Raw genomic sequence first — 18,186 nt, forward strand, 5'->3', positions numbered from 1 at the left:
GTCCCTTGCCCTCTGTAATAATTGGCCCTATGTACTGCTTGCTCAAATGTATGTACTGCTTGCTCAAATTAAGGCATTCTGGCTAGAGGGAATTTCAACCTTTTTTGTCAGTGTCACAAATTCCAGTAAGTAGTAGCAGTGGCAGAACTACCAGGGTCTCAAAGGTTGCACTTGTGACCGGACCCTGGCATTCCGCCACTGTGGGGGGGCCCCAAGATGACAATACATTGAGGTCATATGACCTCCCTCCCACATGGTCCTTGAACAGCATCATCTTGCCTCTGTGCACTTGGACTGTTTTTCTACACAACCCCAGCATAAGGGAAAAGATACTGGGAGCCACCTTGGGCACAGGTCTCTACTTGGCAGGGTGGCTGAGCCCTTCCTTCACTATATGTGCATACAGGAGCCCATATCCAACACTGACACAGCCCTGGGAAAAGGGTTTTTAGATGCAGCAAGAGTGCTTTGCACTGGCTTCTACATAGACCGGTTGGGGTGAAGACCAGGTGAGTCCCCTGCACACAGCAGTTAGGGAATGTAGCCAAACCATCCATCCAGCTCCATACCTTGTGCACACAGTTCACCATCTGGCTACACAGGCTCGGGGCTATAATAGCATCTGGTGGCCTGGGTCCAGCAACAAACTATTACATTGAGGATCTATTACAAGCTGGAAAGCAGTATATCTATTTTTTTCTGTATAGAATGGACATTAGCCTAGGCAGTCCTTACCTCAGCATGCCACATACATATTGCGCTGACTCCTAGTATTTACATTGAGTCTACAATACTATATGGGCTTTGCTTACAAGTTAGAGTGTCATAGGACCTTATTATACAGTGTATATAAAAAATTGACACCGTTAAAATGTCAGGTTTCTGTGATGTAAAAATATGAAACAAAGATAAATAATTTCAGAACTTTTTCTACCTTTACCGTGACCTATAAATTGTACAAATCAGTTGAACAACAAACTGAACTCTTTTAGGGGGGAAGTAAAAATAAAAAACTGAAATAATATGGGTGCATAAGTGTGCACACCCTTAAACGAATACTTTGTTGAAGCACATTTTGGTTTTATTACAGCGCTCAGTCTTTTTAGGTAGGAGCCTATCAGCATGGCACATTTTGATTTGGCAACATTTGCCCACTCTTCTTTTCAAAAACACTTCAAATCTGTCAGATTGCGAGGGCATCTCCTGTGCACAGACCTCTTCAGATCACCCCACAGATTTTCAATTAGATTCAGGTCTGAGGTTTGGCTGGGCCATTCCAAAACGTTAATCTTCTTCTGGTGAAGCCATTCCTTTGTTGATTTGGATGTATGCTTTGGGTCGTTATCACGCTGAAAGATTAAGTTTCTCTTCATGGTCAATATTGACTGGTATTTGGAACTGTTCTTAATTCCCTCTACCTTGACTAAGGTCCTTGTTCCAGCTGTAGAAAAACAGCCCCAAGGCATGACGCTACCACCACCGTGCTTCTGTTTGGGTGTGGTGTTCTTTTGGTGATGTGCAGTATTGTTTTTGCGCCAAACATGGAATTATGGCCAAAAAGTTCAACCTTGGTTTCATCAGCCTATAACACATTTTCCCACATGCTTTGGGAGACTTCAGATGTGTTTTTGCAAAATTTAGCTAGGCTAGAATGTTTGTAAGAAAAGACTTCCATCTTGCCGCTCTACCCCATAACCCAGACATATGAAGAATTTGGGAGATTGTTGTCACGTACCACACAGCCAGTACTTGCTGTGGGCCTCTTGGCAGCCTCCCTGACCAGTTTTCTTCTCTTCTTTTCATCAATTTTGGAGGGACGTCCAGTTCTTGGTAATGTCACTGTTGTGCCATATTTTCTCCACTTGATGATGATTATTTTTACTGTGTTCAATAGTATATCTAATGCCTTGGAAATTCTTTGTACCCCTCTCCTGACTGATACCTTTAACAATGAGATCCCTCTGATGCTTTGGAAGCTCTCTGCCAACCATGACTTTGCTGTAGGATGCGACTAAGAACATTTTAGGAAAGACCAACTAGAACAGCTGAACTTTATTTGGGGTTTATCAGAGACACTTTAAATGATGGCAGGTGTGTATTGACTCTTATTTAACATGAGTTAGAATATGATTGCCTAATTATGCACACATATGCAAACATATTATTTTAGTTTATTATTTTTACTCCCCCCCCCCCAAAAGATCTCAGTTTGTTTTTCAATTAAGTCATATCATTTATAGGCCACATTAAAGGTGGAAAAATGTATCTTTGTCTTCATTTTATTTTACGTCACAGAGACCTGACGTTTTACCAGGTGTGTGTAGACTTTTTATGTCCACTGTGCATTGTTATTGCTGGGTTGTGGTGATGGGTCACTTGGTGTCCGTTTTAATAGGGTGGGTGGGACAGTGACGGCACTACTAGGGTCACAGAGGTCACACTTGCGACCAGGCCATAGAATTCTGCCACCATTGGGGGCCCTAAGAAAGCAGGAAGGGGGCCCGCTGCAGAGTAGAGGAAAGGGTCCTGCTGCTGGACCAGATCAAGGGGCCCCTGTGATTAGTGGGTAGGGCCCTGGGGGGCCCTTTATGGCTTCTTGTAACGGGGCCCTGAATGTTCTAGTTACGCCTCTGGGTGGTAGCATAACCTTACTGTAATAGAATTCATACTACACTCCTCATTTTTTCTGTTAAATGACCAAGCACAGAACCTGGGTTATGGAGAATCAATGGACTCTGTTCTAGCCTAAAGCCACTTTCTTGCTTCGTTATGTTTTGTAAATTCTGATGCAATTGGTAGTAAAGGGAGACTAGATGTTCTGCGGACAGAGAACCAGTCTCACAACACCTGCATGGTGTTTTCTAATTTGTATTAAAAGCACAAGCACATGTAGAATATTCACAGTGCATGTATTTCTTATATATCTGTGATCTTCAGGCCAAGCTGTACGCAGAAAATCTTCTTTTATCCTTTTAAATCTTAAACCTTGTATTAAATGTACATAATTGTTAGAAAAGAGAATGTAAGTACTGTATTTCTAGTGTTCGCAAAACTTTCATAAATTTTGAATGTGTTCCTGTTGCATTTTTTTTTAGTTTTTTGTCTGCATGTTACACTATCAAATATTCACAGTTTTTTTTTTTTATACCACCAATGGTTTTTCAAATACCTAACTATTATAACTGATCATATTATTATTGCTATTGCTTTATCTAGTAAAGCTCAGTATTCAATTACGTCCTCACATAGAACCTCACAAATCTAAAGAATGACTTGTATAATATACCTGTTGACAATGCTTACTTACCATTTGCTATCATTTTAAAAACCTGCTACATAAAAAAAATTGCTTGAATCTAAGTAGGAAGTTTCCTTGAGTTTTAATAATCCTGCCCAAGTGACCTGAAGAGTTCTGGACTTTTTCCTATTTCCAGTAGAAAAGTATAGACATCTTTTCTTAACCTGTTGATGTCATGGTACATTAATTTGCAGTACAATTGAAATTCTAACATTCCCCTGTTTTTCTTATTGTATTGTTAATATTAAAGTGGAACTTTGCTTTAAAAAATAAATTTGCAAGCGGGAAGAGGGGATTTTACTCCTATGCCAATAAAGATGGCCAAAGATGCCAGTCGGAAAAAGACCAGGAGAAGATGTTGGCATTGGCGAGGAATTCATCACCCTAAATTTCTCTCAGTGGATTAAAAATGCACATGCAACTTAGTTCACACAATCACAATATAATCTTAATTTTTTTGCAACTTGTAGAAGTGATTAGGTATGGGACACATCCTTGGCTGTCAAAGGGTTAATCCACATGACTAAAAGCTGACCATTATGCACACCTCCAGCAGTGTTATAAAGTGGAGAAAATATTTTTTTGATCCCCTGCAGATTAAAAAGAAATAAAGGGTCTATAATTTTTACCATTGGTGTATTTTAAATGATAGAGACAGAATATCAACCAAAAATCCTGAAAAAACAGTTCAGTGAGTAAAATAAGTATTTGATCCCCAAGCAAACATGACTTAGTGTGGAGAAACCCTTGTTGGCAAGCACAGAGGTAAGACGTTTCTTGTAGTTGGTGACCAGGTTTGCACACATCCCAGGAGGGATTTTGGTCCACTCTTTTTTGCAGATCTTCTCTAAGTCATTAGGTTTCTTGGCTTTCGCTTGGCAACTCGAAGTCTCAGCTCCCTCCATAAATTTTCTATAGGATTAAAGTATGGAGATTGGCTAGACCACCCCATGACCTTAATGTGCTTCCTCTCTAGCCACTCCTTTGTTGCTTTGGTGTTATGTTTTGGGTCATTGTCATGCTGAAAGACCCATCCATGACCCATCTTCCGTGTTGTGGCTGAGGGAAGAAGGTTCTCATCCAAGATTTTACAATACATGGCTCCAACCATTTACCCCACAGTGCAGCAAAGTTGGTCTGTACCTTTAGCAGAGAAACAGCCCCAAAGCATTATGTTTCCACGGCCGTGCTTGACTGTAGGGATGGTGTTCTTATGGTCATAGTCAGCATTTTTCTTCCTCCAAACACGGCAAGCCCCCCTCCTCAAGAAGGCACAGGTACAGTCATGCCAATGAACATATAAAAGATTCAGAGAAAGATTGGGAGAAAATGCTTTGGTCATTTGAAACCAAAATTGAGCTCTTTGGCATTAATTCCATTCGCCGTGTATGAAGGAAGGAAAATGCTGACTATGTCCCTAAGAACACCATCCCTACAGTCAAGCAAGGAGGTGGAAAAACAGTATGCTTCCCTCAGCCAGAACACTGACAATGGGTTGTGGATGGGTCCAGCATGACAATAACCCAAAACATACCGCCAAGGCAACAAAGGAGTGGCTCAAAAAGATGCACATTAAGGTCATGGAGTGGCCTTGTCAGTCTTCAGACCTTAATCCTATAGAAAATTTATGAAGGGAACTGAAACTTCAGTTTGCCAAGAGACAGCCAAGAAACCTTAAGGATTTAGAGAAGATCTGTAAAAAGAAGAGTGGACCAAAATGCGTCCTGAGATGTGTGCAAACCTGGTCACCAACTACAAGAAACATCTTACCTCCGTGCTTGCCAACAAGGGTTTCGCCAAGTACTAAGTCATGTTTTGCTTGGGGATCAAATACTTATTTTACTCACTGAACTGCAACTTCATTTATAACAATTGTATCATGTGTTTTTTCTGTATTTTTGGTTGATATTCTGTCTCTATCATTTAAAATCGAATTATAGAGTAGGCATGCGAAATTAAAAAGGAATTCAGCCACTTCCCGCCCAAGGTACGTCATATAACTTCATGGATTTTGAGTGGGGATATCTGAATGATGCCTGCAGCTACAGGCATCATCCAGATATCATCTTTTTCAGCTGGCAATTCTGTGCATCGTAAGAACAATCATAGCGGCAGTTCAGCAGCTTGGTCATTCTTATGGGGGGAGGGGGGAGACGTCCGGTGCTTCTATGTTTGGCAAGCCGGAAAATGAATCAGTTATCGCCGGAAGTTTAGCATAGAGATTTCTGGTGACCAGATGGTCCCCAGTCATCTCTAGGACTCTTGGAGGCCCAGGAGCAACGTTATGACGTCACATCCGAGCCATCAGAAGTAAACAATGCCAGGGACGTGGCTCGAAAGGCCGAGACAGTTAATTATTTTTTTTTTTTATCTCAGCCTTTCCAGCCTGAAGGAGAGATGTGGGGTCCTTGTAATTGTATTATTATTATTCCTTGTAATAGGAATAAAATTGACCGCAGGTTTCTTTGTGTTTTCTAAAAATAAAAAAATAAAAGTCAAATAAAGAATAAAAAAAAAATAATTTAAAGCGCCCCCGTCCCCGCATGCATGCGCACAGTAGCAAACGCATAAGTAAGTCACGCCCACATATGTATACGGCGTTCAAATCACACATGTGAGGTATCACCGCATGTATTACAGCAAGAGCAACAATTCTAGCCCAATACCTCCTCTGTAACTTAAAACTGGTAACCTGAAAAAAAATGTTAAAGCGTAGCTGGAGATTTTTAAGTACCAAAGTTTGGCGCCATTCCATGAGTGTGCGCAATTTTAAAGCGTGACTTTTTAGGTATCGATTTACTTGGCATAACATCATCTTTCAGACTATACAAAAAAAAAATTGGGCTAACTTTACAGTTTTTTTTAATATATAAAACATTTGAAAAATTGATCACCATTTTATTCCCTAGGGTCTCTGCTAAAAAAAACAAAACATATATAATGTTTTGGGGGTTCTGAGTAATTTTCTAGCAAAAAAAAAAAAATTATGATTTTTACATGTAGGAGTGAAGTGCCAGAATTGACCCGGTTGGGAAGTATTGAAAATTAGGAACTATATGGCTAACATAATTGTTTGTTTGAAATCAAAAGCAGTATGGCAGGTGTATGTAGCAATGATTTTTTCCCTTACAGATACAGCTGGATGGACTTGGCCCTGTATTTCTTTTTTTTAAGAAAACATTATCTGCCTTTATGTAAACTAGACACAGTTACAGCACAAATTTGTCAGCACTTCATGCAGTTTTTGGCATCTGTTTAGTTTTTAAAAGAACACCAGTTCTATTAGTTGCTTTGGGGCATATCTAGCTCTAAGTGAAGGCAGAATGGTTTATGAAAATTTTGAAAATACACATTTGTAAGTTAGTTAAAAAATTTGAACATAACTAACATCTTCCCATTATTATGAATTATTGTAGTTATTAAAATATTTATCTAAATATATAAAAAAGCATAAATTACTCTGCATTTTTACAGAATTATTGAAAGGAATCTTAATGCAATGCCTTCCTAATATGAATTACATTTTCGCTACAGTTTTACATGAACTGAATGGGAATTTTTTTGCATTTAAAATGGTGACACCTTAAAGGGATTTCTACATGAATAGGATATGTTTTATCTAAGCTGTTATGGTCAGAACTAGAATAATTTTTTTAGAAAAATGGGAATTTATATATATATATATATATATATATATATATATATATATATATAATATTTCTGCTTTTCAGCGAGCAGGTGGAGCTCTATTTTTTCCACACTCTAAGTTGGCTTCATTGATGATACTCAGAAGTCAATGAGTTGTCAGAACAGAAAATAAGAAGCTGCAAAGCAAGCAGTATCTGCTATAATGTCTTTTTAGCTAAGCCATAGTACTCTGGGAATCTTTTGTTGTGTATTAAATATTTCATGAGAAAAAAACATATATAAAATAACAGTTTAAAAACGTATAAACCTAAAACAAAATGACCAAATTAGAACTGATTCAAATCCATTATAGTTTCCCTTTAAAGCAGAGCTCCATGACAAAAGATGTTTCACCCATGCAGTGGTGCTATGCCCACACTGCATAGGTTAACTGATCGGCTATACTTGCCTGATCCTTTGATCCCCTGGAAAACCACTTTTCCCCCATGTCTAGGACTGTTCCTGCCATCCTCACGTTCAGGGCCGGCCTATGGGTGTGATGATGTCAGCAACAGTCCATTCACAAGACTGCCACTGTGCGGGGCGGGGGGGCACATGCGGCGGGAACTGATCTTGCACCCGGAGGATTGGCAGATTGGGTAAGTATATCTCCGCTCTACAAGTGCCAAATGATTTGTAATTTCGACCAGCCAGTCCTGATAGTTCCACAACCCTGCAAAGCATCAAAGTCAGGTTGATGACCTCACTCTCTTTTACCACCATTATTAATTCAGCTTAGTCACCTCTTGGCCTTGAGTTTGTTATTGGACAATGAAGGACCAGTCGCAACTCAACCTATAACTTTTCCCAACACTTAACCCCTAGCATGAGAACTTAGTTTATAACCTCTCCCCAACACCTAACCCCATAACCCAGGCTGCTTAGAAGGATCCTTGCTCTCTTTGTGGAAGCAGTGGTGGTTCTCTGTAGAGGCCTGACGACACCCCCTGTTCAGTTGGACCTGCAATCAGCAAAGTTCATGTTACCTACTAAACATAAGAGATCAGACCTCTGCAGAGAGAGCATTGCTTACATGCAGATAGAAAGATTATTTTTTTCTCTGCAGCATTTGGGCAGGGGTTCAGGCTTTTTTACTAGGGTTGAGGCAGAAACCGAAATGTAGTGTAGCACTGACTCCTGAATGAGCGGCTGATTTGATTTTGTGCCTACACTCTAGTAACAGAACCCCATTAACTTGCCTCAGTCCCCTTGGCTGTGGTGCAATACAATACAGTACAATATATTATACCACAATATACCTGTATTGTCCTTTCAGGATCCACTGGCCCCACCTGCTGAGAGAAAACAATACTCCACACAATGAGGTACTTAACCAAAGTATATTTTACTATATATTTGTAAATAGGTGATTACAAAAATTGTACTGTCATCCAACATAGATTGACAGGACAATGAACTCTGGCAAAACAGTTACAAACAATATATATGTATGGGAGCTCCCCCTACTTTTGTAGTTATGCGTGAGTCTCACTTAAAGTACTCAGTCTTTATCTTCGGATCTTCGCTAGCTAGGTTAACAACATATAAATTTGTAATCCAAGGTTAAAGCAGTTAAAGTTGAATTAAGAATGATCATAGTATTGTTTCCGCAAATATAATACAGTGCTTGAAGTGTGGTAGTAAGTAGGCCTTATGCCTGCCTAGCGTCAGTTGCTATACTCCTCCTCCGTGGGACTATGTATCCCAGCGAGGCCTGTATATAAGTCTGACTAGGTGTAATGGTTTAGAAAACGGTGGGTAGAAACCCGCTCACCAACTGGATTGGAACTTTGGTATGGTAACTTTGGTCTGGTAGTTGCAGCTTGCCTCTGCATCAGCCGGCTCCGTCACTCCATCCCACCCTGACAGGTGGACCTGGTCTTCCGATGCTCAAATGAGTGTCTCTGGATCCTCTCAATCCGATCTCTGAGGCACTGGCACTTCAGGTCACTGACACAACCGAGCAGGGTTGCGCTCCACACAGATAATAAGCCGCTTCCTCCGGGAGGCCTCTGCACAAGTCCTCACAGGCAGGCCATGCGTTCCCCAGATGCCTAAAATGGCCACTCAGGGTCCTTTTATCTCCTACCCAGCATGCAATACAAGACAGGGTGTTCATGGGTAGGTCACTCGGCATCCTGGGTAAAAGGGTCAACTCTCCAATGTAAATAAGTCACTTCCTGTAAATAGTTCAATGCTTGAAAGCCAAATATTATTTAAGCTCACTTTCAATGTTTGGCCACTAGAAGGCGCCAAGCACTAAGCCATAGAAACGTCCATAGACTTCTGTTATAACATGCTAACATTAATAGACAGGAGAGTCAGCGCTACAGTAGGATTTTAAACAGCTTTTCTTTATCATACATCACGGAACACAGAGCCATAGTAATAACTATATGGGTTATAGGCCATCTTTAGGTGAATGGACACTGGTATAACCAAAAAAGAAACAGGAAGTGCCCCTCCCTATATAACCCCTCCCATACCGGGAGCATCTCGTTTTTTTTTTCCACCAGTGTCTAAGGTGTTGGTCACGGTTGATGAAGTGCTAAGAGAGCTCCGCTAAGTAATCCCTGATGGGATCAAGGGGCTGTTCAAACAGATCCATCTAAAGTGTTTAAAAGCCAAACGATGGTACCCAGACCTCGTACAAGAAGAAACAAGGTTTTTGCCTGAAATGCTTATTTTTTGAGAGCTGGGCCCTGGGATCCGGCACCTTGGTCATGTTAATACAACCAGAGAGTTTTCCGTCAGTGGTGCTGTACAGGTCCAAGGGAGTGGATCCATGAAAGGGGACCCGGTCTGGCATGATACGGCCCACCGTGATAGGTGAAGGCTGGATCTGTCTGTGATAGTTTCCAGCTTTCCTGTGGAGGGGATCAGGCAAGTTAGAAATACAGGGAATGTGTGTGTGTATGTGTATATATATATATATATATATATATATATATATATATATATATATATATATATATAATTCACTTGATATTTCTGGTGTGAGTATGAGATGCCTTGCCTGTGTTTTGCCACTCGAGGGTGTAAAGGCTGCATACCTGGTGTCTTCCATGCTTCCCCTGTGATGCACTCAAGTGTCAGCAAAGGCTTCCTGCAGCAGCATTGCTATTTCTCCTGCTCTGTAAGCCATCAGCAGGGGTTTGGGGGGACCATCCACCATCACAGAGGTCAGGTTCTCCCTTGATGAAGAACCCCGCCCCCCCCTCGATCCGCCCTCACTATAGGGCCGGCTATGTCCACGCAGAGAGCGGCAAATGGATCCTTTTTTAAAAAGGGGGCAGAGCCTAGATCAGCAGGGGGCATGGCTTAAACACTGCCGACATGCACGTGGAGCACAAGGCTCACTGCTTAAAAGCTGACTGGTTGGCTGACAGAGGGACACAGAGCATACAAGTGGTATGTAAGCTGTATGGGTGTGTGGATAAAGGCATTTTTAAGGGGCACGTTTTACTCAGCATTGAGACTGAGCATTTATAGCAGCATGTTATGTAATTGCTAGACTAAAGCTCGGCAGTAGATGCATTTTGTTTAGTATCTCTGTTTTTTTGTGCTTAGGACTATGTCTTCCCCCAGGAGGGGTAATTCATCAGGGGGGAGTGCGAAGTTGCTGCGGTCAGAGCCTGAGTTTCCTAGTCGCATTGCCCCGCAGTTCCATCCTCCACTGAAAGACCTGGAACATGTGGCGAATCTGAGCCATTTTGTCTCGCAGGCTTAATGGCTACCTCCAATGTCCCAGCCTCTGCATACGTTACTAAGGATGATTTGGCTTTGGCTATGGCTGGTTTGGAAGGGAAAATAGATGTTAGCGTCTACCTCCCAGGAGGTGAGAAAATGCAGCACACCCTCCTTCTCCTGCCCTTGACCTTCCAGTATTGGAGCAACATTGGGCAGATGATATTGGGGTATCCTTGAGAGAAGGAGGTTCAGGTGACTCCTCTTCAGAGGATTCAGCATCTGAAGAACTTTTCTCAATTTTGCAATCGCAGAAATTGCTAATCCAATCCCTTATGGACTTGGTTCATTCTGGATATAAGTTGCCTCCTGCAGAGGTGGATGAGGTTTCCTTCTCATCTTTGGGTTCGCTAAAACCCTCACAGGGTTCTCATGCTTTCCCTATGCAACCGTTACTGGAGCAACTGATTTATGCTGATTGGAATCACTCAGATAAGCAGTTTTATCCTCCTAAAAGATTTTAAATTCTTTATCCTATATAGAAAAAATTCTCAAAGAGATGAGATTTACCAGCAGTAGATGTGGCTATCCCCTCTATGAACAAGTCCAAGTGGACAATGTACAAATATTTAGTGATCCAGCTGATTAGAAGTTAGTATCTCTACTTAAGGCCTAATTTGCTGTAGCTGGTGCGGTAGTACAACCTACAGTGGCAGCAATAGGCATCTGCCAATCCCTTCGGGATGAATTCAAGCAGGTTTTAAAAAAAAAAAAAAGTTCCTGCTCAAACTGAAGAGGCCCAAACTTTAGCTGAGCTATCTAGTGCCCTATACTTTGCAGTGGATGCTAGCAAGGATTTTATCAATCAGGCGTCTTGCCTTGCGCTCATGTTGATACATATGTGCAGGATTCTGTGGCTAAAAAATCTGGTCTGCCGAGTTACCATGCAAGAAGCTCTTGGTTGGGTTTCCGTTTTATGGAGAAAGGTTTTAACCTTCTCCTTAGATATCTGGGGCAACGGCCTCCACCGTCAGGGGAAAAGGATAAACCTCATAACCAGACAAAGGGCTACAAAAAGCCCTGAAGTCAGAAGTCCACAAAACAGAGTCCCAAGGCTTCCTTGTGAAGGCCCCTTCGCTCGATAGAGTGGGAGGAAGACTGTGGTGGTTTTCAGAAACTTGGCAAGAGGAAATCCAAGACAAGGGGGTCCGCTCTGTAGTAGCCAAGAGTTTCCACCATCGCGTTTTCTAAGATCAAACGTTCCCAAGGACCCAGTAAAGAAAAAGTCCTAATTTCTGGCACTGGACCAATTACTGTATCAGGCAGTGATAATAGAGGTTCCCTCAGAAGGGTTTTATTCAAATCTTTTTACGGTACTAAAACCAAGTTGAGATGTCAGACCCATTCTAGATCTCGGGAATCTGAATCACTTCCTAAACATCCGCTGCTTTAGAATGGAGTCAATCCGGTCATTTGTTTCCACACATGCGGGGAGGAGAGGTTCTAGCATCCATAGATATCAAGGATGTGTATCTACATGTGCCAACATTTCCCGCTCACCAGAAGTTTCTGCAGTTTGCAGTAGAGCAGCACTACTTTCAGGTCGTGGCCTTGCCTTTCGGGTTAGCCACTGCTCCCCGACTGTTTATAAAAGTGTTAGCCCCAGTACTAGCAAGACTAAGGGGCCAGGGTATAGCAGTAATAGCATACCTAGATGACCTGCTACTGGTAGGTCATTCAACAGCAGGGTAAATCAAGGTTGTCCAGAACAGTCAGTCGTCTTAGACAACTGGGTTGGATTCTCAATCTAGAGAAATCATCCTTACAGCCAGTAAGAAGGCTGCAGTATTTGGGCCTGGTCATAGACACAACCCAGGAAAGGGTGTTCTTGCCTCAGGCAAAGGTCAGCGCTCTAAAAGAGCTGGACCAGAAGATCAAGGCAAAGAAAGGTCCTTCCATTCACCTTTACATGAGATTACAAGGGAAGATGGTAGCTTCTTTTGAAGCAGTTCCCTATGCCCAGTTCCATTCAAGACTGTTACAATGCAGTATTCTGTTTGCTTGGAACAAACAGATCCAATGAATCTACCTCCAAAAGTACACCAGAGTCTCAACTGGTGGTTAATAACCCGGAATTTACAGAAGGGTATATCCTTCATTCCAGTTTCCTGGAAAGTAGTAACTATGGATGCCAGCCTATGGGGCTAGGGAGCAGTTCTAGAAGAGACCACGGTTCAAGGGAAGTGGTCAGAGACCAAGAATACCTTGCACATCAATATCCTAGAGATTCGGGCAGTACATCTGGCTCTAATAGCCTGGACGTCCAGGTTGCGGAATTCTCCTGTCAGGATACAATCCACCAATGCCACAGCAGCGGCTTATATCTTTCACCAAGGAGGCACCAGAAGCCACGCAGCCCAAAGGGAGGTGGACCATATTCTGTCTTGGGCAGAGAAACATGTTCCTTGCCTATCTGCAGTCTACATTCCAGGAGTGGAAGATTGGCAGGGAGATTTCTTGAGCCATCAACAGCTGTTGCAGGGAGAATGGTCTTTACATCCCAGGGTAATTTTGGCCATTTGCCAAAGATGGGGTACGCCGGACGTAGTTCTTTTGGTGTGCAGGTTCAACAAGAAGTTGGACAACTTTGTGGCGAGAACAAGGGATCCACTTGCACTCGGAGTAGATGCGTTAGTGATCCTGTGGAATCAGTTTTCACTGATTTATGCATTCCCTCCAGTTAAGTTGTTATCATGGCTACCATGTCAGGATCAGGGAAGACGGGAAGCTGGTAATCATAGTGAATCTGGCATGGCCCAGAAGACCCAGGTATGCAGGGATCATGAGAATGGCAGTAGGGGAGTCTTTGACTTTTCCACCGAGTCCGGCCCTGCTGTCGCAGGGACCAGTATTCCATCCTGCCTTACAAACGCTAAATTTTAACGATGTAACCATTGAAGCCCACACTCTAAATAATCGGGGGCTTTCAAGTTCAGTAGTAACCACCCTGATTAATGCCAGAGAGCCGGCTTCTGTCATCATTTATTACAGAGTCTAGGGTTGGCATCCTCATATGTTATAGGAAGAATTCTGGCCTTTCTACAATTAGGAGTAGAAATGAAGCTGGCCTTGAGTACAATCAAGGGTCAGATTTCGGCCTTGGCAGTGTTTTTCCAAAAGCCGCTTGCTTTGCACTCCTTAGTCCGGGCATTCATACAAGGGGTAACTCAGATAACTTCGCCAGTTAGAATACCCTTGTACCCATGGGATTTGAATCTGGTTTTGTCGGTGTTGCAAGGACAACCCTTTGAACCTATACGGAATATTGTTTTATCCTTTTGACAAGGAAATTGGTATTCCTAGTTGCGATAACCTCTGCAAGAAGAGCCATACATAATCATTCACAAGCATAAGGTTGTGTTGTATTCGCGCCCAACCTTTTTGCCAAAGGTGGTGTCTGGTTTTCATCTGAATCAAGATGTTTCCTTACCTTCCTTTTTCCCAGTACCGCGTTCTGCACAAGAAAAATTATTACATTCTCTCGATCTAGTGAGAGCAGTTAAAGCCTATCTGAAAGCGACTGCTCAGATACAGAAAACTGATGTTTTGTTTGTGTTGCCGGAAGGCCCTAGAAAGGGTCAGGCAGCATTGAAATCTACTGTTGCTAAGTGGATTCGTCAGGTGATTAGTCAGGCTTATGGCCTGAAAATAAAGGTTCCTCCCTTTAAGAGTAAAGCACACTCTACCAGAGCAGTCAGCACTTCATGGGCAGTGCATCACCAAGCCTCTGTGGCTCAGGTTTGCAAGGCCCCTACTTGGTCGTCAGTACATACATTCACGAGATTCTATCAAATGGATGTAAGATGGCAGGAGGACAACGCCGTTGGGCACAGTGTGCTGCAGTATAGGTCCTCACGCTTGGCGGCGGCTATTTTGCTTTGTGTCTACCTCCCCTCAGGTGCCATTGCTTTGGGATATCCCATATAGTTATTACTATGGCTCTTTGTCCCGTGATGTACAATAATTAAAATAGGATTTTTATAACAGCTTACCTGTAAAATCCCTTTCTTGGAGTACATCACAGGACACAGAGGCCCCTTCCTTCTTAGTTATCAGTATGGCTCTGTGTCCCATGATGTACTCCAAGAAAAGGATTTTACAGGTAAACTGTTATAAAAATCCTATTTTGTTTTGATGTGCCTTGAATTTGTTTAGCTGATTTAAATTAAAAGTTTACTTCAGTTTAAAGTGTAACTGGAGCATAGAGTATGAATGCTGCATAGTATTGAGAAAAGTGTAACTTTGCATGATTATACTCAGCTCAGAAAAGTTTGTGGTGGCTTGGTGGGTAGCATCGCCCTGAATTAAGAACATAAGACTTGCAAACATCAGTGAATAGTTACATTTTAAAGGTGACCATACTGTGGAAGCTGTGCCAAAAGAAGGCAAGTGGAGGACAAAAGACTGGTCATCGGTATTGTCTGTAGTCTTCTTGCATCTGATCTCTTCCCTATTACTGACTTACCATGCCTTTTTCCACACTAGGTCTCTGTGTGGAGACAGTCATGGTAGAGGGTCCTCGCTTTCCTTCCTCATGTCAGAGCTGCCCCTCTGATGACTGGGGTGGAATATTCAATAAATTAATGCGGAAAGCACAGATTAATAGAGTGAATTACGCATAGGCAGGGAAATCCTTGCACTACACAGGTTTCTTTTCCCCAGTTAGGAGAAATGTGCTCAAAACACTAGTGACATCATCCGATCTCACTTCAAAATGTTATGGGTATACTACGGGAAGAATTGTGGGCATATCTGTCCCTGCAGAATGGGGAGGCAGATTTACTGAAAGGGAGAATGGAGATATATAGGGTGAAAGGAGCGTTAACTAGGTAGGGAGAGATATGGGTTGGAATAAGAGATACATACATTAGGGTGGGGGGTTGTAGGGAGTGGGGTCCGGAGTCTACAAAGTCTTAAAGGCTATTGCCAGCAGGGAATCATTTTTTTTACTCTACTCGCATAAAGAGAAGTATTATAAACTCTGGAGAGGACACAAATTCCAGCCAGTAGAACCATCTTTGTCTGAGAGGCATGTGTTGTCCCTCTCAACATTGAAGTAAAACTTACATATTTTTTAATGTCCGTGATCCTGACAAAACCTTGTGCTAGTCCTGGGGGCTCTGGCTGATGCCACAATACAAGACTGCAGGCTTTGTTCTTTATTTTCATCTGTTTGCAAGGGAATGTATTGTGCTGGAGAAGGAAAGCTGGATCAAAGAATATCCGTCTGTAAATCTCTAGGCCCCAGTTCTGTCATCCAAAACTCATGGAGTCTAGGAAATTCCCAAAATATATTGAGAGGCAAATCCTCCCCCCTTCCCCACGGTGCCTGGATGTTACTGAAACTGTTGGGATCTTTACATTTAAAAATTCAGGTCCACTTTAAGGTTTATACAAATTTTTCTGAAAATTATCATGGGACACCAGGATTTTAAGAATATCACACTTTTCTACCAGAATTAAAGAAAAAAAGAAAAAAAAGTCCCAAGTTTTTTTTAGGCCTCAATCACACCATGGTGCAGAGATGTCAGTTTTTCTGCACGTGTTCTGCAAGTGTACAAAAAAAAAACAATGTTTTTTTTGTACGCCCTGTTCACACCACAACGTGCAGATTTTTCTCTGTGCAGAAATGTGCAATGTGTATGCAGTTTTCTGCACTGGAAAAAAAAAAACCTGACAGGACATCAACATTGGTGTGGTGAATAGGGCACATAACTGATGCGCATGAAAATTGATGTTAACGTGCATGAAAGCTGATGTAAACTCATGTCCCTGCAAGTGAAATCTGTGCTGGTTTCCCATCAGTTTCCATGTTTTTTTGGTTTTTTTTTAGGCTTTCTCTCCTTTTTTAACTGTTGATCCGCCCAGTAAGTCTGTTGTTTTTAAACAGAACAAGCTCCCTTGCCAATGTTAATGTTAGAGGGATGAGATAAACAATTTATCACTGATAGAGATGCTTCAATGATTAACTTTTATTTATTCTTGTAAAACCTTTATCCTTAAAGTAAAAAAAAAAATCTGTTTCTGTAAGTGCTTATAAAGTGTAAACTGGAGTTTGGCCTTAATTTGTTACTCTATCTAAATCTGCTAGTACATCCAAAACTTTTTTTTTCTTCCTCTTTACCACAGATAAACCCCAATAATCAGAATTGTGCAGTAAGGACTATCATGTGTCAGTACTCAAGTGCCTTCACTGCCTCCACTTTGTGTTGATGAATTATAATAAATAGTCATTAATCGCAATTAAAATCTTGCAATTAGGTGACACATCTATCAAAAGTATAATCACAGCTTGTGTGTTTGGCAGATAGAGCGATGTTATTCATTTGGAACCCAACATATTGGACTTCTCAGCAATAGTCACTGTTTTGCAGAAAACTGGTGCAATGGTTTATTATACTGTGGGTTTTTAGCCATATGTCAGTCTGAAGCATCAGACAGCACCCGTGTCCCCCCTTCCCCAGCCATGTGTGAAAGTGGAATGATACACATCTGCTAAGTTTAAGTATGCGACACTCTGTGTGCCAAGATGACAGGCTCAAGCCGCTGACTGACAGGAACTCTCTGTGCCATGTGCTGAGGTATCACACAACTTGCTGACATGAATCTTTGCCCTTTTCACATTAGGAGCTGACCCAAGAGCATGATGAAAAGAAAGCGCAATACGACAGCTGTGCGGCCGGCCTGGAAAGTAACTGCTCCAAGCTAGAGCAGGTAACATTTTGTTTAACTAATTCCAATAAACAGGGACCCTCTTTGCCCTGAAAGCATGTGTAGCCCTTTTGAATTGTGCATAAAAATGTGATTTGAGTATCCCATCAGTGAAATATTTAAAGGCTGAATATGTGTGGATCATAGCATTCTTTATTTTCATCTGTTTCTTTATAGTCACTGGCTTTATTATTAAGTCTAGCTTTGAATGGATGGTTGTGAATTGAATCTCACTAGTTTTTCATTTATGCTGAGTACTCCACTGTCAAGATCTTCCCACTAGAGTTCCCAGCTCTGCCTGTCCGCAAAGGGCCATTACTAATGAAAATATTAGTGCTTTGCTTCGTTCACAATGTAGAATAATAGAGAAATCCATCGGTGACTGTGCAACATCACAATCTGACCTAGATGCAAGCTTACTGCATTGAGTTCCTCAGAGATATTAAAACACATTAGATCACTGAACCTACAGTTTTCCTCCCAAAACTATTTTATTTTAGATATTGTATATCTTTATATAATAGATAACATTAAGGCCCCTTTCACACGGGTTGTCCGATCGGGTCCGTTTTTCAGACAGACCTGACCAGACCCTCCAGTCGTCTCCCCTATGGAGAGGGGGAAATCAGCGGTGACATGTCCGCTGGCATCCGCCGCTATCCGATCCAATCCGGTTTGCAAAATCCAGACAGATGGTCCTATTTTCCATCTGTCTGCCAGATCGGATTGGATATGATCTGATG

General features: G+C 41.9%; 1 protein-coding gene across 1 annotated transcript in view; it reads left to right on the forward strand.

Moving 5' to 3' along the window:
* The window catches only part of IFT81 (intraflagellar transport 81), a 235,567-nt gene that overhangs the window by 172,882 nt on the left and 44,499 nt on the right, over window positions 1-18,186 (forward strand). The window contains exon 15 of the mRNA XM_077461990.1: window positions 17,360-17,446. Within this exon, the coding sequence (XP_077318116.1) occupies window positions 17,360-17,446 (87 nt within the window). The remainder of the gene's footprint in view (window positions 1-17,359; window positions 17,447-18,186) is intronic.

This window comes from Lithobates pipiens, unplaced genomic scaffold (assembly GCF_037356315.1).
Source record: "Lithobates pipiens isolate NorthernLeopardFrog02 unplaced genomic scaffold, aLitPip1_a1.2 Scaffold_3, whole genome shotgun sequence".
NCBI classification, from domain to species: Eukaryota; Metazoa; Chordata; class Amphibia; order Anura; family Ranidae; genus Lithobates; species Lithobates pipiens.